This window comes from Thamnophis sirtalis, unplaced genomic scaffold (assembly GCF_051295495.1).
Source record: "Thamnophis sirtalis isolate CommonGarterSnake01/CBP01778 unplaced genomic scaffold, rThaSir2_p1.2 scaffold_5, whole genome shotgun sequence".
NCBI classification, from domain to species: Eukaryota; Metazoa; Chordata; class Lepidosauria; order Squamata; family Natricidae; genus Thamnophis; species Thamnophis sirtalis.
Window position 1 is genome coordinate 80,615,385 of NW_028261385.1, and position 23,721 is coordinate 80,639,105.

Consider the following 23,721-nt stretch of genomic DNA (forward strand, 5'->3'; position numbering starts at 1 on the left):
AATACTTTTATGCCTAGCATGTTCTGTGGTGAAGTATGCTGAGAACACATTTTCACATGGCTGCTTTGTTTGTTTTTTAAAGATTAAGAGATCCAATCATTCTCAGGTATATAATAATAATGAGTTTGAAGCATTTGTGCTCTGTTTTTTTACCTTTAAACATAATAGTGACGAACTTTCTCTGGGATGTAACCACTTGATTAAGGACTCAAGTTTGGTATCTTGACGATATTTTGAAATTCAGTAAGCTTTTATGCAAAATTCACTCAGTTTTCCGTTGATGAACAAATGACTTCATTCTTCATTGTTCTATAAAAATTATTTCATTTGAAACATGTTTCTTAAAAGTGAGTTTGAAATACAAGTGATAATCTAGAAAAATGGTCTCCATGCTTCTTTTATTCTGTATCCTTACCAATAAAATATTTTTTATCATGCCCTCCCAATATACGTATGTTTATTGATTTTTAAATGATATCTGTGTATTTCAGATCAATATGTACATTATAAAACAGATCCTCAGTATATTTTTGTATACTCTTAGAATAGATTAATTTCCTATTTTGGGATAATAATAAATGCAAAGAGATAGTTTCTTCCTAAATTTCAATACATAATTTTGCACACCTCTGGGAAATAGGCATGTCATTTTAGAAACCACAGATGTAGAGAACTGGATATACATGCATTTTTATCTTCCATGACTGTTGTTGCCTGATTTAAGGCAAAAAATGGTAGTTGATGCTCTCATGGAAATATGGTATTTGGCAGTGTTCACACCCATATTTAGAGAAACAGGCAGGACTGCTAAATGGATAAGAAAACATCGTGCATTAAAATTGGATATGTCTTGGAAGAGTGATTGTAATAAATTATAAATATATATTTAGGGTGGGTAATAACTTTAGGGTGATTTTTTGTATAGAATATGGAACTTTGAAGGATTTCTTGGAACACAAAGAAGTGGGTTAGCATATGTAGAACAAATGGAAGGAAATGGTGCCATTTAAAGGCTCTTTAAAGAGAAAGCAACTTAAGGGCTAGAAGTCTCTTCAGTTTTGTTTGGATACAACCCCCCCCCCTCCCAAGAAACTTAATCTTTTTCATTGTATACTCAAAAGTGTATCTTACGGAATCAAATCAAATTTTATATGAATTAAGTATGTAGTTTGGTTTGAAGATTTCCTTTTTAAAAGCAGTCGGGATAAAACCCAACTCTCTGCAAATAGATTTTTGCTCAGGTAGTAGGATTTTGTTTGTCTATGGAGAATCTCAGTCACCTACGTCCTTGGTTGTCCCAAAGATGCTTTTCCGAAAGGCAACTGGACTTTTTGTTTTTCCTTGAAGACATTTCGCTTCTCATCCAAGAAGTTTCTTCAGTTCTGGTAGTAGAATTTTGTTTCTCTTGCCCAACACAGCCTGGTGGTTGAGAATGTTTGAAACCTGCAGAGGGAAAGGCAGACAGTTCTCTATTATAATCACTATTAATTTTGAGTCTGCAATTGGATCTCATTTCCATTTTCATATTACTTAAATGTATGTTCTTCCTATGAATACCGATGGTCTGTTCATAGTGATATCTGTTGGTACCTTGTTTCCCCCAAAATAAGACCTCTTCAGATAATAAGTCCAATCAGGCTTTTGAGTGCATGTGCAAAAATAAGCCCTCCCCTGAAAATATTGCAACACAGCAGCAGCCATGAGGTAATCCCGCCCGATGCCTCCACCTCAAAATTAAGACTTCCCCCAAAATAAGGCCAAGTGTTTTTTTTTTGGGGGGGGGGTCAAAAGAAAATAAGACCCTGTCTTATTTTCGCAGAAACACGGTAGTATTTGCATTTTTAATGTTAGAACAACTCAAGTAGTGCAGGATTGGAAGATGTGGAGAGACATGGCCCATAGAATTGCCAAGAGTCAGAAAGGCCTGGATCTCCTCCTCTTCTTCCTCCTCCTCTTCTATATTGTCTAGGCACAGAATTTTCAGCATATTGAATACATTTTAAAGACTTTTTTTCATGTTTTACATGAAAGTTTATTAAATGTCATGTTCCTTATCCAGGCTATCTATTTTTTTCTCTATTTTTTAAAATGTTTTTGTATTGGTCAACTGTTGAGAGTCCTGAGAATCGGGTGGCATATAAATTTAAGAAATTATGATTGGTCAAATGTTTAGACTGGATTTTGTCCACCTATTGAATCCTTCCCAAGGAGTTGGGATAAGCAGATTGTTTATTTATTTATTTTTGCTAAGTGGAGAGGATTAAATTGGTACAAGTGAAGCTGACTTTTGCAATTGACCTAGGGTGATTTTGTCAATGCTAATGGTATTCAGGTGGTGCTTCAGATGTTTTGGAACATATTAGCATTGGTACTACCTTTTGCTTTCTTTTGCCAGAGTCATTCTATTTGCAGGTTTTAGAAAGAGTTCTTTCTCTTTTCTACAGGTATTTCCATAGTCACTCTCCATTGTTGTTGTTTTTTTTTGTTGTTGTTGGTTTTTCATATCGACAATTGTTAAGTTGAGGGTTTTATGTGGTAGCTGCTTGTTTATTTAAATTCTAAAGTCCCAGGGCACTTTAACATGTCCTTTTTCTATTACTTTTTCTATTTTGTGGTCCCACTAGTTCTTGCATGTAGGCAGATGATATTTCTTGCACATATTCCACTATATTCTTGTTGCTACTTTGTCATGCAGTTGTTTGCAGTAGGTCTCTGCGATCGTCTTTCAGCACGTATCTTGCACTGTTTCTTCAGCTTTTTTGCTGAATAATATAAAAATTATATAAAATTATTTTAAAAAGGCAGCATTTGCTGTCTGATTATTTGTGGGCAAACAGAACTAAGAACTGGTGTAACCAATGATTTCAGAATGATTAAGGTAGCATATAGGGATGAGGCCTATAATTCTAGACAATAATATTATAGGAAATAATAGCCTCTGGGCTGAGAAAGAAAGGACGTCACAGTTTCATTTTGGAGATTTTACCTCACTTGAGATTCAAAATTATCTGTAGCCATCTTCCCGGCCACTCTATTTAAATGCTGAGGAGTGAGACCTATGACCTTGGTAATGGCAGAGAAACTTGCTGCTAGAGTATCCATCACTTGAGGGCAATCCTTTGAAAATGTGCATTAGTTTGACTTACGTCCTTCTGCCATAGATAGCATTTCCCACCCCCCCTCTTGTTTTCCCCCTACAACCATGGGGAAATCTGTTCAGCCAAAAGAGATGGACTGGCCCAGAGACACTCATGGCTGAGGAAGGACTGGAATGTGGGCCTACCAAATTCAAACTCGGCACTTTTTAACTCCTGTTCTAAATTATGACGTGGCGGAATGGAAACGGAAGTGCGGCGCCTTCAGGATGGGAAGCCCTGTTCCCACAACAATGATCTTGTAGATCGGACTCCGGCTGCATAATACCTGGGAATCAGAAAGGTGAGGATCCCTGAGGGGGGGTAAGCATGTGGAGGAGGCGATGCAATCACTGGACTCTCTATTTAGGACTGGAAGAGTCAGGCCGTGTGTCCTTTGGTGGGAGGAGGCAGGGGTGTGTGTGTGTTCTTTCATTGAAGTTGCATTGCTATGGTAGTGCATTGGCTGGACAATTCAGAAACGGGAAAGGGCTGTCATCTTTGGCAGCTGTGCAAAGGTAACATGCTGTGCTCCTTTTTATCAGCCTTGATTGTTCCTTAAGTACAGGACGTGCTCTTTGAATACCATTTGGTAAAGTCCATCCGGGTGGTTTTCAATCAGACTTTCCTCTGCCTACTGTTTCTCTCTTCACAAATGTATATTCTCCACCTGAAACCACTAAGGCACTGAAAACACTCTAGAGGCCATCGTTGTGATACAGGGAGTCCTCAACCTACGACCACAATTGAGCCCAACATTTATATTGCTAAGTGAGAAATTTTAAGTGAGTTTTGCCCCATTTTATGACTTTTTTGCCACATTCGTCAAGTCAATCACTGCAGTTGTTAAGTTGGTAACGTGGTTATTAAGTGAATCTGGCTTCCCCATTGACTTTGCTTGTCAGAAGGTCGCAAGAGGGGGATCAACATGGCCCCTGCCACCATCGTAAATATGTGTCAGTTGTCAAGCATCTGAATGTAAGTCACATGATCACAGGGATGCTGCAATGGTCATAAGTTTGAAAAAATGATCATAAGTCACTTTCACTGCCGCTGTAACCTCAAAAGGTCACTAAATGAACAGTTTTAAGTTGAGGACTACCTGTCCTTTCAGGCTCTCCTGCCTTTGCCCAGAATCACTGTGATGCATTCTTGATCATATTACCTCACCCGTCCTCTTTACAAAATAAGATTTTTGTGGAACAGGTGGTCTATTGGTAGCTCATGACTGACTGTTGGTATCCTATTACTATCACTAAGTGTTGTATCTTATGACTTATGATGAATGTACTTTTATGATGACTATGATCATGATTTATCACTTACAGCTTTTATTTACACTGAGAGCTTATGCACCAAAGACAAATTCCTTGTGTGTCGAATCACACTTGGCCAATAAAGAATTCTATTCTATTCTGATTCTGATTCTGATTTTGATTCTACCCTACCCTACCCTACCCTACCCTATTCTATGAAGGAGTGCTGCACTCATGTTAGCATTCACATGACAAAAAACTACTGTGTTTGCTGCTACAGTTTCCTTCTGGCCTTTGTGTGGGAAGGAAGCACTTCATTCCACGAGAGGGCAGTGGTGAGCTAAATTTAAGCTTCTCAGTGATCATGAATGCAATTTAAGGAGTAGCAGAAATAACACAATAGTCCTATACTTACAAGGTACATTTCACATGTGTATCTACACTGTACATTTAGCATTTCACATGCTAAACAAAAAAGGCTACTTAGTGTCTCCAAGCAAATTTGTTGGGAAGACTTTCTGCTTCCTTCTGCCTCTCTGCCCATTCTCTTTTTTGCTCCTGAAAATGCAATTACAGTGAGGTGTCGATCTGAAGAGGATCATGAGGGGAAATGAGGAAACAATTCACACTAAGAACTTGTGACTCTTCGCGTGTGTATATTTGCTTGCTTAAATATAGCTTTCTTCTGATACTTTATGGCATTTCAGAGCCTCTCCAAATTTGAACACTACCTAATCCTGAAACTAATGGCTGAATGGAAGGTATCCGCATCGTATTTACTAGTTATGGTAAATGGCAAATTGAGGGAACTGGTGTTTGTCTAGAAGGAACTGATTTTTCTGTACTGATTTAACATTATTTGCAAAATGATTTTCTTGCCCTTCCATAAATGGCTGAAAGTAATGTAATTTGCATCAGTTTTGATGGGTGGGATGACAGCCAAAGATATGTAAAAGCAGTTCCAGGCTTTTTATTGGCCCATTTTAGAAGAGATTTTTATAGGGTCAGTAAATGAATGTACTTTGCAGGAAGAAAAGTGCAAATCAATCCCTTCTGAAATAACGTAGATCTGACAGGTCTATTTCTTTCAGTGAAGGTATGACAATGAATACAATATGTGAGCATTTAATCCTTTTTTTAAAAAAAAAGCTGCAATCCCATCTCTATGTAACTGGGAGATAACACCTCTGATTTAAAGGTAAAGGTAAAGGTTCCCCCTCACGCATATGTGCTAGTTGTTTCTGACTCTAAGGGGCGGTGCTCATCTCTTTTTCAAAGCCGAAGAACCAGCGCTGTCCGAAGACGTCTCCATGGTCATGTGGCCGGCATGACTAAACACCCAAGGCGCACGGAATGCTGTTACCTTCCCACCAACTTGCATTTTTACATGCTTTCAAACTGCTAGGTTGGCAGAAGCTGGGACAAGCAATGGGAGCTCACTCTGCTACGTGGTGCTAGGGATTCGAACTGCTGAATTGCCAACCTTTCTGATCAACAAGCTTAGCGTCTTAGCCACTGAGCCACTGAGTCCCTACCTCTCATTTAGGAGGATATATATTGTATTCAATACAATACAATAGCAGAGTTGGAAGGGACCTTGGAGGTCTTCTAGTCCAACCCCCTGCCTAGGCAGTAAACCCTATACCGTTCCAGATAAATGGCTATCCAACATATTCTTAAAGACTTCCAATGTTGGGGCATTCACAGCTTCTGGAGGCAAGCTGTTGCACTGATTAATTGTTCTAACTGTGAGGAAATTTTTCCTCAGTTCTAAGTTGCTTCTCTCCTTGATTAGTTTCCACCCTTTGCTTCTTGTTCTACCTTCAGGTGCCTTGGAGAATAGTTTGACTCCCTCTTCTTTGTGGCAACCCCTGAGATATTGGAACACTGCTATCATGTCTCCCTAGTCCTTCTTTTCATTAAACTAGACATACCCAGTTCCTGCAACCGTTCTTCATATGTTTTAGTCTCCAGTCCCCTAATCATCTTTGTTGCTCTTCTCTGCACTCTTTCTAGAGTCTCCACATCTTTTCTACCTTGTTGCGACAAAAGCTGAATGCAGTATTCCAAGTGTGGCCTTACCAAGGCATTATAAAGTGGTATTAACACTTCACATGATCTTGATTCTACCCCTCTGTTTATGTAGCCTAGAACTGTGTTGGCTTTTTTGGCAGCTGCTGCACACTGCTGGCTCATATTTAAATGGTTGTCCACTAGGACTCCAAGATCTCTCTCACAGTTACTACTATTGAATAAGGTACCACCTATACTGTACCTGTGCATTTAGTTTTTGTTGCCTAAATGTAGAACCTTACTTTTTTCACCATTGAATTTCATTTTGTTAGATAGTGCCCAATGTTCAAGTTTGTCAAGATCCTTCTGTATCTTAAGCCTGTCTTCTGGAGTGCTGGCTATTCCTGCCAACTTGGTGTCCTCTGCAAATTTGATGAGTTCCCCATTTATTCCCTCATCCAAATCATTGATGAAGATGTTGAAGTGTACTGGGCCTAAAACAGAGCCTTGGGGTACTCCACTGCATACTTCCCTCCATGTAGATGCAGTTCCATTGAGGACTACACGTTGAGTGCGGTTGGTCAGCCAGTTATGAATCCATCTGGTGGTGATGCTGTCCAACCCACATTCTTCTACTTTATCTAGTAGTAAGTTATGATCTGCCTTACCTACCTTATTCACTAAGGGCGTTGCTCTGATTTGTATTAGCATAACATTTACATGTTAATACCGGAGGAGTAAAGCATTCTTCACTATAAGTTAATGCACATAGATCCCAGTATTATTTAGCCAAAAAATGGTAACTAATACTAGCAGAGATAAGCAGTTCATTCCAAAGTTGGCACCTGTCACTCACAGATAATGTAGCTGTCTGGCAAATGCATAGTTCTGGAATGGGCTGACATGCCCCCTAAAGCATATCTAAATCACCCCATGCTGAAAGGCCTGAATAAATGGAATGTAGCTTTTGTTTCCCAACAAAACCTCTCCTGTGTAATCCCATTTATGCAATAGCACAATTGCTGCAAACTGGATGGCCTTTCATTCTGCCAAGAGTCATTAGGGAGATGGGTTTGTCCGCTAGATCAGTTCTGATTTGCTGGCTAGTCCTGAAACAGCAGAAATGGACAAAGCAACAATCTCTTTCTTCAAAAGAAGATGGCTTTCGGTTGTCCTTTGTCTTTGTCAGGGAGGAAACCCAACAAAAGATCAAGGGAGGCAAACTGGCCTGCCTATCAATGTCCAACCAGGTTTCCCCTATGGCTTCTCTCCAAGCACCATCTCGCAATGTGCTTTGATCGTGTGTTCAGACGCAAGTGGATATTAAGCAGCTAGTTTAGTTCGATTGTGAATTTTACTTGAAACATTTTCTGGGGTAGCCTCCCACTCATCTTTTTCACATTAAAAACAACATCTATTTTATAGCTAACAATTTGACTTCATTCTTGCTTCAATAATAGTACTTAGCAATAGCACTTGGACTTATACACCGCTTCATAGTGCTTTTTATAGTCCTCTCTAAGCGGTTTACAGAATCAGCCTATTTCCCCCAACAATCTGGGTTCTCATTTTACCAATCTCAGAAGGATGGAAGGCTGAGTCAACTTTGAGCCAGTGAGAAGCAAACTGCTGAACTGCAGCTAGCAGTCAGCTGAAGTTGCCTGCAGTACTGCACTCTAATCACTGTGCCACCTTGGAGTTTCTTATTAAAAATTTCCCCATGTTCAAGATTACTTGGTTTCCTGCCTGACACTTGGAAAGGAAACTTGGTTTTTTGCCAGAGCAGGGGGTTGGACTAGAAGACCTCCAAGGTCCCTTCCCAACTGTTATTTTGTTAACTCAGTTACACAGCTAGCTTTTGTTTCAGTGTTGGCACACAGTTTCTTGAGTTCTGCATTTCTAGGTTTGGGGCAGGGAATGGCAAAGTATCTGCCTTTCTGATTTATCTCTCTTTGTGTGCTGACCTGGAGAAATGGGTCCTTGGTACAAGGGCTCCGAACTCAGCTGAACAGACTGGAAGGATGCATGATGGATATTAGAAAGGCTTGGACCAGTGGTGGGATTCAAAATTTTTTACTACCAGTTCTGTGAGCATGGCTTGGTGGGCATGGCTTGGTGGGCATGGCAGGGGAAGGATACTGCAAAATCCCCATTCCCTCCCCACCTCACTAACCTGCTTTCCAGTTCCGTTCTCCTTTTCAGGGCAACAAAAGAAGATCAGCTGGGAGGCAGCGGTGGCGGGGCCAGCCTATTTGCCGGTTCTCCGAACTACTCAAAATTTCCACTACTGGTTCTCCAGAACCTGTCAGAACTGGCTGAATATCACCTCTGGCTTGGACGAAGGAGTCTGAGGGGGTCATTGGAGCTCTCTGAGCTTGGCTGTTTTCGTGTGGATGTTTCATTACCAACCTGGTAATGTCCTCAACCTGTGAAATTTTATATTATCTTCCACATCCCATTTAAAACAAATGGTGTTTGTTTGTTTTTTAAATAAACATTTCCAGTTGGACAACTCTTTCTGCCTCTTGTTCTAGAACAGGGATGTCAAACTCCCCTCACATCATCATGTGACGTATTACAACTTTTTCCCCTTCGCTAAACCAGGGGTGGGCATGGCCAGCGTGTGATGAATCCGAGCCGTGGCCCATGAGTTGGACACCCCTGTTCTAGGACATGATGAAAAATGGAATTCAATATCCTGGACATCCCAGGACAGTCTATGAATGAAGCAGACCTGTAGGGAAGACTCCCATATGTGAATACAGACAGACCTCGCTTAATCACTGCCCTGTTTAATGACTATGCAAAGTTATGAAGGCACTGAAAAATTGAATTTTATGACCAGTTCTCACACTTATGACTGTCACAGCCCGTCTATGCTCATGTGATTGACATTTGGGCACTTTGCAACTGGCAGGCATTTATCCTTATTGCAGTGTCCTGTGGTCACATAATTGTTTATTTGCACATTTCACATTCTGGCTTCCGACAAGCAGAATCGGATGGAGAAGCAGGCAATAAAATCACTGTCATGTGATGTCTCATTTAATAATTTGTAGTGATTTGCTTTGCAGCAGGGGGCAGAAGTGAGATTGTAAGCCCATTGTAGGCATTTGATATTTCACTTGGCGACCAGGTCGCTTAGTGTCACAGTTGCTGGTCTTAACTGTCGTAAAGCAAGGACTGTGTATAATTTGAACATTCTTTAGCAGAAACACACGTAGCCACACGTATGGACAATAGGATTGCAATGAGGACAAAGGTTCCTGCTTAAGTGAGGAACTTTCTGAAAATATTTGAAGCTGTTAGTTGAGTGCCTTGGGTACCATTCTTTTTTCAGAATAGTAATCAGTGGTGGGATTCAGCCAGTTTGCACCTATTCGGGAGAACCGGTTGTTAACTTTCTAAGCAGTTCGGAGAACCAGTTGTTGGAAGAAATCTCCTTTTGTTTTTTTCCACTTTACAGGGCTTATCCTGTAAGGAAGGCAGGAAGGAAACATTCTGGTGTTGTTTCTAGCCTAATCTTTATTGCCCTGCTTACAGAAACTGCCTCTCTGCTTAACCCTTATTACATTGTAAAAGCTGAGGTGAAGCCCCCATCGATGTGAGTGATGTTGTGTTGGCCATGCCCACCTAGTCACATGATCACCGAGCCCTGCCTACCCAGCTGGTCATTAGGGCAGAGAACTGGTTGTTAAATTCTTTGAATCCCACCACTGGTAGTAATGGAATTGTCATACTCCCCACATTTGGAACCAGTAGGTGGAGAAGTCCTTTCCAAAGTCTAAGGCTCTTCTACGAAATTTAAGGCTAGGCGGGGAAACGTTTAACATTTCTGTATCAAAAGTACAAAGTGTGCCATGTTCTGCCACACCAATCAATCCAGCCTTATTTTTTTTTAAAAGCAACAGAAAACGGAGTATTAGGTATATTTTAGTGAAAAGAACAGACGAAATCCTATGCTTCAAGGTTTTCTAAATAAAGTTTTAAAAATTATGTCAGCTTTAGTGACAAATAACATTACATCCACAGGCGCTGCAGGACAGCTGTTTTAACACATCTGGTGAGCGCTAAGTCAGGTCAGGTGCTATCGGCCCAGAATGCGTATATGCCAGCGTGAAAAGCACATGGCTAGGAAATAAATAAAAAGGGGATGATTCACTGATTCATGATGGTTTGACCCAATTGTCTCTGCCACATGATCTGAGTTTGGTGTTAATGTTCCTTCTGAATCTGCAATGGGCTTTTAGGTTTTGCAGAGGTTGGATTTTGCAACATAGATATTATGTATCCTTGTCCCAAAGGTGCTTTTTCAAGAGGCAACTGGACTTTCTGGTTTTTCTTTCAAGACGTTTCACACTTCTCATCCAAGAAGCTTTCTCGGAGGTGGGAAGGCAACAGTGCTCCATGTGCCTTCGGCATTTAGTCATGCCAGACACATGACCACAAAGACATCTTCGGACAGTGCTGGCTCCTTGGCTTAAAAACAGAAATGAGCACTGCCCCCTAGAGCCAGAAACGACTAGCATGCATGTGTGGGGAAACTTTTACCTTAAGGCAATGAAATCTTTTAGTTCAGGACACCCCAATCCCTGGTCCATGAACTGGCACCGGTCTGTGGCATGCCAGAAACTGGGCTGTTCAAACAAGCAAAACCCCATCCGTGGATTTCAGGCCGCACGTGAAACCATGCCTCCTAAGGTCCGTGTATAAACCCCTTTCCATGGAACCTTGGCCAAAAGGTTGAGGGGAGGGGTGTTGCTTTAGTGTATGGTAAGAAATGTAGCTATTGTCTATTTGGGGTTTGCAATAGAAAATATTGAGCAGATTTTTCGCTAGTGACTTAAATTGATGCTGCTTTGAGCGATGGGAATATTTAAAATTCTGCCCTTGGATTACTGTAGCATGTACTGCTTGTTACAGATTTTTTTTTTTAAAAAAGGAAAACCAAACATAAAAATAACTGCTAGGAAAGCTAAAAGACGTCAGAGTTGGCAAAACAGCTCACACTTCCAAATTAAATTTCACAACTCCAAATATTATTAGCTTCTGCAATGTAATAAAATGTATGCTCCAAATAACTTGGAACCTTTGGGATAGAGGTACGTAGTCCTAGAGTTACAACCCTTTGTGCAGTGAACCTCTTGAAGTTGCAACAGTACCCAGGGTCACGTGATCACCTTTTGCCACCTTTGGACCAGCAAAGTCAATGGGGAGGGCAGATTCACTTTACAACCATGTTACTAACACAACAGTGCAGTGAATCACTTAACAAGTGTGATAAGAAAGGTGGTAAAATGGGGCAATCCTCCTTTAACAACTGTCTCACTTAACGATAGAAATTTTGGGCTCAATTGTGGCTATAGGTTGAGGACTATCTGTATTACTTAGGATAGTGAAGCATGTTGCAGGCTTTGGGAGCGATTTAAGACGGTCCAAAACTGCTGTTTAGTTCAGACTTTGCTGTTTGTTTTGCAGGTTTGAACTGAGGAGATTCTATGACCGCCCTCCACCCCCTTGGGAGGCTTGGGGTAGGATGCCTGTCACGAAATAAGCCTAATACATCTGATGTTAAGGCTGTCTTATGCTAATTGTGCTATTTTTGTTTGCCATCTTATGCTAATGAGCTATTTTTGTTGGGTGCCAAAGACAGTAACTGGCTCACCAGAGGGGGGCATAAAGTCCAACCCAACCAGTTGTTTACCTGGAACTGCAAACTTTGAAAATATGGCATAATATTCCACGTGAGCCTAAATCAATCAATCTCTCTCTCTCTCTCTCTCTCTCTCTCTCTCTCTCTCTCTCTCTCTCTCTTTCTCTCTCTCTTTCTCTCTGTTTCTTCCTCTGTGTCTCTCTCTGTCTTTCTCTGTCTCTCTCTGTTTCTTTCCCTGTCTGTTTCTCTCTGTGTGTCTATCTGTCTCTTTTTCTCCTTCTCTGTTTCTTTCCCTCTCTGTCTCTGTTTCTCTCTGTGTGTCTCTCTGTCTCTTTTTCTCTTTCTATGTTTCTCCCCCTTTCTGTCTCTGTTTCTCTCTGTGTGTCTCTGTGTGTCTCTCTCTGTGTTTCTCTTTCTATCTGTTTCTCTCCCTCTCTGTCTCTGTGTTTCTCTCTCTGTGTATGTGTCTGTCTTTCTCTCTGTTTCTTTCCCTCTCTGTCTCTGTTTCTTTCTTTCCATCTGTCTCTGTCTCTTTCTCTGTCTCTCTCTCCCCTCCCCCTCTTCCCCCCTCCCTCCCTCCCTCCCTCCCTCCCTCTCTCACTCCTGAGCATCACACTCAGGGGATGTTTCTGGACTGCTTGATTTAGAAAGCACAGTTCTGTTCTTGCTGCTAAGCGGCTTTTATCTAAAAATATCAAGGGCCAACTTGGCTACTGGTAATTGGTCCTCTGCAGATTTCAATCTTCTCTACATTCTCCATCGTGACCTCAAAGTGGAGGGCAGAATTGCATGCTACAAAAATTGCAGGTGTCTCCTGCAAGAGCCAGCCACCTCACATCTCTCTCCCTCCCTCCCATTACTATTCCATTTGAACTGAGACAAGGGAAAGAGAAAAAAACACCACCACCACCAAAGCCTTGTTTAAATCATTCCCTTAAAAAAAAAAGGTATTCATTTATTTATTATACTTAAAAGGTTTTAAGTTACAGAATGCCTGATGAGACACAGTTGCCAGGAATACAGAGCAGGAGTATGGAAAAACTGTACGCAAACTACAATGATTAAAATCCAGCATTTATAGCCATACATTCAAGAAGATGGTGATATATTTATGTATCAAGCTTTTCTTTTTTACACTATACAACCCTGTTTCATGGTAAAAAATAGTAATTCTATCATACTATTTCCATACAATATCTAACAATAAATGCACATAATAAAATCAGTATCAGAGGATAGCATACATTTTGTTATCTTAATATATTAACCAACAATCCATAGCTTCAAATAAATATTTTCCCTTAAATTAAATTCCTTTGAGCTTTAAGATTGTCATTTGCAATGTTTCATCACATGCCTCTTTATTGACCCCATGAAGTGGTCCTTCCAATGAAATCTACAGGGTATTTGGGAGAAGTCTACTAATTTTAAGAGCAGAGATGCAATGCCTTAAATTATTTTCACAGTGATTAAAGGTGACTCCTGCTGATTCTAAGTCAGCTTCAAAAAAAACCCCCCACATTTATTTGAAGCATTAATCTGAATTCAAAGTGAAATAGTTCAAATTATGTTGCTTCTCTATACTCAAAATATAACAACGAGAAATTGATTGTCCATGCAGAGATCCAATGGCAATGATATTGTTCTCTGACAACATAAATTATTATTCCAGCCCAAATTCTGGAATAATATAATTATGTATGTGTGTATATATGTGTGTATGGATGTATGCATGATTTCAACTGGGAATTAAAAGCAGTTTTATTCAAACTATAAAATCATGATATTTGGGGATTGCCCATGGAAGCTTTTCAAAAAATCTCTTTTAAAAACTAGATTTTTAAAAAAATTGATTCAATTTGGCAGTCAAGAAAACAACTGTGTATAGATTGTCTTGGCATTAAAAAATAACCAAGCCACTTCTTAGTCTGATTTATTAAATTAGTTAAAATTAATCCTAGACTTTGGATGTCTGACATCGCAATTGATGCAAAGTAAATTCTTCTTTGCTTATTACTTTAATGTAATGATGCACAGGATTATGACCTAACACTATTAATCACCAATAATAATCCATATGTTCTGGAACGTTAGAGCAGTGGGAACTGTTCAAACTCATTATAGCATTTCAAAGGGCCTCATTAACAAAAGCTACACATACTTTCCAGGTGCAGAATATCTCATGTTTTGTTTCCATCCTGCTATTTAAAGGATGTCAGATCGTGCTTGCCCTCCCGGGTAAACTAGACAGGAAATAAAGCTTGATGAACTAATTCTACTTTATTGTAAGGCTACATTAACAGAAACTTGTAAGCCAGAGAACACAAGCATCCTGCCACCACATTTAACAGCTCTATCCCTTAGGGTGGATCCTTCCTAAGTTTCTTTCTTTGACTGTTAAGACACTGGGGGCTCCTGCCTCTCTTCTCTGATAGTTTCCTAGGCAGCATCTCTTTCTCTCACCTTCCAAGGTCATCCACACCAGGGGTGAAATTCAGCAGGTTCTGACAGGTTCTGAGGAACCGGTAGCGGAAATTTTGAATAGTTCGGAGAACCGGCAAATGTCACCTCTGGCTGGCCCCAGGAGTGGAGAGGGAATGGGGATTTTGCAGCATCCTTCCCCTGCCACACCCACCAAGCCACGCCCACAGAACCAGTAGCAAAAAAAATTGAATTTTACCATTAATCCACACAGGACATATCACAAGCATCCTTCCTTAGGAATAGTTGGTGTGACTCAGTATCTCTCATGTAAATTGTTGGTGGGAATAATATTGAACCACAGTTCTCCTTTCATTATTGTTTCTTAATGGCTTGAGAAAGAATAAAGGATTCTAGGCACAAGGAGTGGGAGAATTTATATGCCCTGAAGAATTTAACTGAATAACTCAAGCTAATTTCCAGGGGGGGACGATGACACACAATTGCTTGGAATTGCTAAAGGCAGGTTGCGTTCACCATGTCTCTTTACTACCATTGGACACTGAGAGCTCTCTTCCCAGAATTTCACTAAATAAATATGTATTTATTTGATTTAAAAAAGGCCTAGGTAAAAGATGATAAATTCACAATATTGCCATTGCTGGATAACAAGGTCTCAACATTGAGGGAGCATCAAGTTAGAAGCTAGGTAAGTGGCTCTTTCACCAAAGCTGATATCTCATTGAAGCACTGGCTAACCCAGGGATGCAATTCAGCCGGTTCTATCCAGTTTGGGTGAACTGGTAGCGGGAGCGGCGGGAGGCTCCGCCCACCCACCCGGATGACATCACATCCTGCTTTTGCTCTCTGCCTGTGCGTGGAAAGTCCTGCGCATGCATGGAGGTGGTGCATGCGCTCACATTTGCGAACCGGTAGCAAAGGTAAGTTGATTTCACCCCTGGGCTAACCCATGCCTGCTTAGCTTCTCAGATCAGCCAAAGGCAGCCGAGGATGGTCACCAATTCAAGATTAAAACAAGGAGGAGGTGGCAAATGTTTAATTAGATGAATACGTAGCAGGAAGTAAATAACTCTGGAGTGAGAATTTGCATGCCTCTGTTAATTCTGTGGTAGTTGGGTATCTGGGGAATAGACATGCCAGTTTTATGTCCCCACTCAACTGTTTGGTTTCAGGACTTTTAGTTCTTCAGGAAAGTATCACCGAAACAGCTAGGGATATCAAAGCCATAGAAACTAAACAATGGAAAGAACAGCAGTTAATGAAGGACAGCTCTCCTACATGGAGACTCTAGCAATGTGTTGGAGCGGTTTGTTCCTGTAAAGGTTTTCTGCCGCTTCCAAATGCCAGTGTTCCTTTCGGCAGAACCACCCACCCCACAGCTTCCTGCACAGTTGTCTCCACAAATGGTGTTTTTGCAAAGCTCACTGATTTGCCAATGTGCCGTGTTTCTCCAGCCTTCCTTTCTATGACATACAGCCCACATTCTTAGTCATCACCATCTTCTTGCTTCTGAAGTTTCTCCTGGTTGTGTGTGAATTTTACCCATGAAAAATTAAAGCCTTTGGCTTCTAGCCACAGAAGCTACTTATATTTTGCACATTTTTTCCATGGTAGGCATCAATATGGAGAAAAAAATCACCATATCTATGGAATAAAAAAACAATATATGTGTACAGGTGTGTGTGTAGTATATCTATATGCTTACAGCAACAATGATATTCAGTAGTAAATGTGGTTCTTTCATCAGCAAAGGAGGCTCCTGGAAAGCTATTTTGCTCCATTAGCCCTGTCTAGCTAAAAACGGATTTGTTTTACCAGTATCTTAACTAGAGACTAAATCAGAAGTGAGTTTCATATATTTGATGGGGCTTGCTCCCAAATAGGCATGATTAGGCTTCTGCCAACATTACCTCACAGAGAAAAATCTGAGAGCAAAATTCTAAGGTTTTTTTTACTGATTCATTCCCATAAATAAGAATTCTACATGAGAAAAGGTTATTTGAAAGTTTTGAGAATCAAAATGGGGTTGACCAAGTCATGCCAGGATTTAAGAAGTTGTTTAAAGATGTACAAATTGTTTCTTTAAATCCTAGACCTAGCTTAGATATTTATATATAACATAATGATACTTTTTTTGTGCATTCAGACAGATGTTGAGGGAGAAAAGGCCTAGGTAAATCTTAAATATCGGGGGGGGGGGGATTAGCATGCCTATGATGAGGCTGCATTTAAAATACACAGCCAGTAAGAAGAAGGCATACAATTTCAGGTTACAGTTCTGGGGCTTCTGATGAACAAATAGAGACTCCTTTTCTTTTATTAACCACGGCTGCCTTTAGGCTTCACATTAAGCAAATCAGCATTTGCTTAAGCATGGCTTAGGCTGGATTTGCACAAACACAGTAAGCTATAAACCATGGCTGATTTCACACATCGTGGTAAGCCAAAACCAGATAAAACTCATCATAACTCATCTCTACCAGGCATTACAAGAATATCTAAGATGTTAAGATTTCCCGATAGCTCTGTTGAATATCTACATGAGGCTGCTGGGGAGCTTATCCATTCATTTGTCATCAGGCATCTTCAGAGTGCTGGTGATTCAGTTGTACATTTCAAATATCCAGATAACTATAGGTGCCAACAGCATGCCTTAGGTGCCATCAATTAGATAGCATCATCTGAAAAGACACATAGTGTCTACCCTGTGGAACAAGGTTTCCCTAGAATTTATATGGCCCCACTCTGACCCTACTGAAAGAAGAATTTAAACATTGGCCTGGGCACCAGGCCTTGGACTGGAGTGTTTGTGGAGCCCTTTGAGGGACATTCATTCAGATGATGCTGAAGTTCTTTTTCTGGACATTTATTTTAATCATTTCATGTAATGAGATGCCCAAGGTTTGGATGGAGTTATCTTATTCCATTCATCAGTCAATCAATCAACAAATCAATCAGTCACTCAGTTCAACCATTACACCCATCCAAGGAAGAGACAGCAGATTGTTACAATAATTATTGTGGTAACTTTCTTAATTATTTCAACAGTCACATTTAAAAAAAAATAGACATACTTGTTTCATGTATACTTGACTTTTCTAAGAAGTACCTAGATGTTGCTATCCACATATTTATACATGGAATACAATGAAAGGTGTTTTTTTTAAAGTGCTGTAGAGAACGAAAGTGCAAGTACAAAACAAACAAAATAGCAATAACATTGAAGCAATTTTTCAAAGATGTGAAGTGCCAAATTTCTATTATGCCTGGGTGGATCATAAGTGATGAGCACTGGTGATAGGTGGGTGGGTGACTCATAGGAATTGTACTACATTTTAACAAGATCAAGAATATAGCACAGACAACTGTTGCACGTTGTTTGCAGACAGTTGCTGTTTCAGCCATTCTAGTTAATGCAGGGTCATAGAAACACCAAACCTTGTTTGGTCTTCTATGATGCTGGAAGTGGTCCTCTTCCTGATGTTTCTAGAGGAGCAGAACAGAATTTTATTTGTTGATTTAACAATCAGAGCTGCATTCAACACTTTCCAGCAGCCTTGGAAAATTCTAATATCAGTTCAGCAGTTCCACTTTCCCACACATTTCCAAAGCTTTAGAGACAATAAAAATGGAACAGCAAAGCTTTTGCAAGTAACAAAACAAACCCACAGAATACATTCAGTTTTGCCTCTGCCCCCCGTTCACCCAGCAGTTTTAAAATTCTATTTTCAAAGCTACAGAGCCTCTTAGGGATGACAAAGCAAACAGCATTTAAAATGATTTAGTATCATTACAGTATTGCTGCACTTAGTAGCTGTAGAAGAGACATCAAAATCTTCAAATGAAGGTTTTCCCAGTAAACATCTCAAATGTCCTTCTGATACAATCCGACTATATATAGAGAGAACCAACTGCAGAACAACAGAGGCCTTTCCAGCAAGCCCTAACCAGTCAGCAAATATCTGTAAGGCTAAAGCTTACTGAAGGCAGGCAGGAATATCGCTTGGTTTTCTGGTATCTCATGATGTGCAACTTGTTTTACAAACTGTGAAAAGGATTGTACACATGGCAGTACAAAACCTCTCTCATCTGATGTGGGAAAGTTCCTTATTCTTCTATGCATAGTTATATGTTACAGCAATACAATGGCATCTAAAAATACGTGAACATATTTGAATTTTAATCCACTGGGGATGCTTTAATTGTAAATATGTCTTTTATCTTTGTGAACTGCTGAGTATAGGTATAGGTATAGAAGATATGTAGATACAGATGATAGATAATAAATAAATCTCATCCTTGTAATTTGTGAGTAATGTTACTGGAGCCACCATGATCACCTTGTTGATTTCTCAGATCCTGGAAATCCAACTCAGCTTGCATTAACTCCGTTCTAAAATTCTTCATGAGTCTCAAATGTGTGACATACAAACGGCATCTTTCCACAACCTTCTCGTTTATCATATTGCTTCTGCTGCCGGTGCTGAATAACTCTTCTATCAGCTTAAAATGAATATGTACAATACTAAATAGGAATTGCTGTTTCCAAAGATAGATAATATTCTTTCTATTTATAGATGCAGCTCTCTCGTTTTGATATACATATATCTGTAATATATATATATATTGTCATTGTATATATATATATATTGTCATATATATAACAGATAGATTGAAAAACGTGCATGGAACTAGATCCTAAACAGAGCCCATGCAAGAAGCTAAATATACTCATAAACAACAGATGTACCATACCTCCAACAAATAAGCAATGAAAGCTTCTTGGAGCAGATTTAAAGCTGTGAGTTTTCACTCTGCACATCATTTTTGTTCGGTGGCAGCTACTGCATCAGTTGCATTCATCCATGTGTAATTTCAGTTCCTCTTTTTTTCCTATTGTTTTAAGTTGGACAGTTCTAAAGATACAGTTTGTTTTTAGTTTTTTCCCCCCTTCAGTTGTTGTCTGACTGTTGTTCTCAAAGGAGTATTTCCTTCCTATTAGATGGACACAGGGCACACAATAATCCTGTCTTCCAGAAGGACGCTGACAATCAGGAATATAAAATAGAGCCCGAACATGGTGAAACCTAGGATTTTGTTCATTTTCCATTTGCAGAATGCAATAGAGAGGATGACAAAGAGAAGCATGATGAAGAGAAGAACAATAGCACAGAATAACCCATTGCTGCTCACTTCCACTGGGGAGAAGTTGTTAATTATAGCATAGATGAACCACGGCAGAGGAAGGCTGTTGAAGAAAAAAAAATGCCAATAAAAACTAGTTTTGCTGCTAATTGGAGGGTGGAGTGATACATCTCTATCTCTGTCTCTCTATATCTATCTATCTATCTATCTATCTATCTATCTATCTATCTATCTATCTATCTATCTATCTATCTATCTTATAAGTAGAAGGATCATTACAATATGTTTGCAGCAGATGGGTTAAAATGATATTTCTACAGTACCTCTAGAAAAGCATTGAAATAATCAACTTTCATATTCTTAAGGATTATCCTCGAAGCTAAATAGCTGTTGAGTACTGAGAGGTAGAAGCATATTTCAGTACAATTTCTTTTATGATGGTAAGTCAATACAGTAGCAATAGCACTTATATACCGTTTCATGGTGCTTTTTACAATCCTCTCTAAGCGCTTTACAGAGTCAGCCTCTTGCCTCTAACAATCTGGATCCTCATTTTACCCATCTTGGAAGCATGGAAGCCTGAGTCAACCTTGTGCTGCCCATCTTATCTGACCCTGACTATCTTCAAAAGAGTCTTAAAGACTTTTCTCTTTATCCAACTACTGTTGGCTTACAGTCATTCAATAAAAATACCATATTAGCTATATAAAATACCACATAAAACATTAAAACAATAAATAAGAACCATACATTTAAAAATTCAGATAAAATTTGATTAACCATAATGGAAAGGAAATGAAACAAAATGTACAAAAAGAGAAGGGGGGGTTGTGTAATTGATTAACTCCCCCCCAGTCTCCTTCTCCCTCCCTCCCTTCCTCTCTATAACTTTAGCAAGACTAAAATCTAGAATAGCTCTTTCAGAATTTGAAAATACTATTCTTTTGAAGCAGAGATGAGGCATTAACATTTTACCATATCTTGATTTATATTTACATAAATTTTTAAGTGATGAATGAAATAGCCCTAGTCTGTTATGGCTCTTTCTTTAACAGCCACTTCGGAAGCTACAGCAGGTCCTGAATGCAGTCACTCATATAACACATCTATTGTGCGGCGTATCATTTGTAAGTGCTTGGATATTAGTGTGATTGCTTGTCTTCAATTGACTCTTCCATTTAGTAAGAACTGATAGGGCTGGAATGCTTTGGATCCCATCCATTAAACAATATCAATTTGCTCAGTCCAGGTAATGGGCCTTCTCTGTTGCTGAACTTGAATGACACTCTCCCAGGGTCTGCAAAGACCTGATCCTGACTATTTTCAAAAGAGTCTTGAAGACTTTTCTCTTTACCCAACTACTGAAATAGGAGGCTGTGTCTTCCCACCATTGAATTGGATTGTTTTGTGTGTAAATTGTGCTGTTTTCTTCCAATTATAGCCATTTGCTGGGAAAAGCATATAGAATGCAATGACCAAAATTCAACCAGAGAGAAGAATACTTATAGGAGCAAGCAGTCTGAAGAGATATGGAACTCAGCTTTGAAATTCAATAAATATTGGAGGTAAGAAAGATAACTGCTGTATAACAAGCCACGTGTGACTTAGCAACCTAACCTTCAATGAAAGAAAAGTTGAGGTAATGCAAGATGGAATGCAACTAACAGAGAATAAAAGGCAAGGCAATAGAATTTTGTCAGATCTCCAGTTGGCATGCTTCCATCAACATCTGCTGAGAACTCGTGTCCTCCCCAACTACGTGCATTAACACTTTTGTAGCTGAGCAAGAGCACAAGAGAGTGAGTTTGTATGTCTCAGTGTGTAAAGCTCAAGTAGGTGTAACTACTAAAGTTCATGCAGGTTAGCAGAGATTCTCAGTATGCTGTGCATTCTCTTGTGCATTTCCTTATTTCAATACCTCCCTATTGATCAAAGCAATGTGCCACAAAGTCTTAGACTCCCAGATCTATAATCTTGGGTACCTGAAAGTAAAAGTAAAGGAATGGAATATATAAGGAGATGACATTGTAATAGTACTTACCCCACGGTGATGTCAAAGATGTTACTTCCTACAGAGCTGGAGACTGCCATGTCCCCTAGTCCTTTTCGTGCCACAATGACACTGGTGATTAGGTCAGGAATGGAGGTACCAGCAGCCAAGATGGTCAAGCCCATGATTTCTTCACTGATCCCAATGGTCTCTCCAACCTAAACCAGGAAAGAACCACTGAAATCATTTGCAAAATACAGGTAGTTCTTAACTTATGACCTCAGTTGAGCCCAAAATTTCTGTTGCTAAGTGAGCCATTTGTTAAATGAATTTTGTCCCATTTTATGACCTTTCTTGCCACATTCCCTAAGTGAATCACAGCAGTTAAGTAAGTAGCACAGTTAAGTGAATCTGGCTTCTCCATTGACTTTGCTTGTGAGAAGATAGCAAAAGCTGATCACATGACCCTGGGCAGGGGTGAAATCAGTTTATCTTCACTACCAGTTCGCAAATGTGAGCCCACACGTCACTTCCGCACATGGGCAGAGCATCAAAAAGAGTATGTGATGACATCTGGGCAGATGGCCAGAGCTTCCCGCTGCCACTGCTACCGGTTCACCTGAACTGGATAAAACTGGCTGAATTGCATCACTGACCCTGGGGCACTGCAATTGTCATAAATATGAGTCAGTTGCCAAATGTCTGAATTTTGATAATGTGACCATGGGGATGCTGCTACACGTGTAAATGTGAAAAATGATCATAGGTCACTTTTTTTAGTGCTATTGTAACTTTCAACGATCACTAAATGAACTGTTGTAAGTCAAGATATATCTGTACAGAAAGAAAGGGACTGACTAGGGATCCACAGTGTAAAAGTACATAATACTGCTATATTTGTCATTTCATAATCTACTTACTTTAGTCACCTTCTTTCAGTCTCTAATAGTGGCTAACAATTAGTTGGGTTGTTTTATTGAACCTGCCTACTCTTTGTTGCTGATACTTCTTTTGTGCTTTCAAAACTATAGGATTTTTTAAAAACAGCATTGCTTTAATGTTAGTTTGTTAAAATAAAGCTATTTTAATCTAGACTGCTACTAACTGCTTTGGTGCAGAAAATCAACATAAATGTTAATATAAAAATAGAATGTGAGTGTTACTTTGAAAATAAAGATAATAGTGATATATTAACAGATTAGATCACATGCACCAAGTAATTGTATAAAGAGACAAAGCATTATGAAGAGCATTAAAGTCTTCATCCAGAAAAAAAGTCATTCATAAATTGAAATATTTCTATCTCTGAGAGCATCAGCTGAATGCCTTCTTCATGTAATACACTAGTCAACAACACTGGGCAATTCTATGGATATTACAAAAGGCTTCTGTAAAGAGAAATTTGTTTCTAAGACTGTATCATTCCCTTCTGAAATGCCTTTTTCCATTAATTTTATTTATTTTGAAAAGCTAATAGTCTGGAGTATGTAAGGACTTGGTTACCTGAAGGGCTACTTTCTCTCCAAAGGGGCTGTTTCAAGTTCATCTTGGGAGCCCTTTTCTGACTGTCCCAACTTTAGAGATAAGGTAAAGGTAAAGGTTCCCCGCACTTGCGTGCTAATCGTTTCCGGATCTAGGGGTGGTGCTCATCTCCATTTCTAAGCCGAAGAGCCAGCGCTGTCTGAAGATGTCAGTGGTCATGTGGCCGGCATGACTGAACGGCGAAGGTGCATAGAGCATTGTTACCTTCCCACCAGAGTGGCCCCTACTTTTCTACTTACATTTTTCTACTTGCATTTTTACATACTTTCGAACTGCTAGGTTGGCAGAAGCCGGGACAAGTAACGGGAGCTCACTCCGTTACATGGCATTAGGGATTCGAACCACCAAACTGCTGATCTTTCTGATTGACAAGCTCAGAGTCTTAGCCACTACTTTAGAGCTAAAGATGGTCAATAAGGCGAAAATACTTCTGATTCTCCTGTTCTGTCTCTGAAGTACTCAGCATATTTGGTCTTAACCAGGTATCTTCTTCTTATCCTGGCCTATGGCTATAACAAAGATTTGGTTGTTTTCAGCCTTTCTTAG

The 23,721-nt window shown here is 39.7% G+C and overlaps 1 protein-coding gene across 2 annotated transcripts in view; it reads right to left on the reverse strand.

The window, feature by feature from the left end:
- Positions 1-12,971: 12,971 nt before the first annotated feature.
- The window catches only part of SLC24A2 (solute carrier family 24 member 2), an 80,885-nt gene continuing 70,135 nt past the window's right edge, over positions 12,972-23,721 (reverse strand). For both annotated transcript variants that reach the window (XM_014057753.2, XM_014057751.2), the window contains 2 exons: positions 21,685-21,851; positions 12,972-19,746 (listed from right to left, as the gene is read on the reverse strand). In XM_014057753.2, coding sequence (XP_013913228.2) covers positions 19,497-19,746; positions 21,685-21,851 — 417 coding nt within the window. In that variant the 3' untranslated portion in view covers positions 12,972-19,496. The remainder of the gene's footprint in view (positions 19,747-21,684; positions 21,852-23,721) is intronic.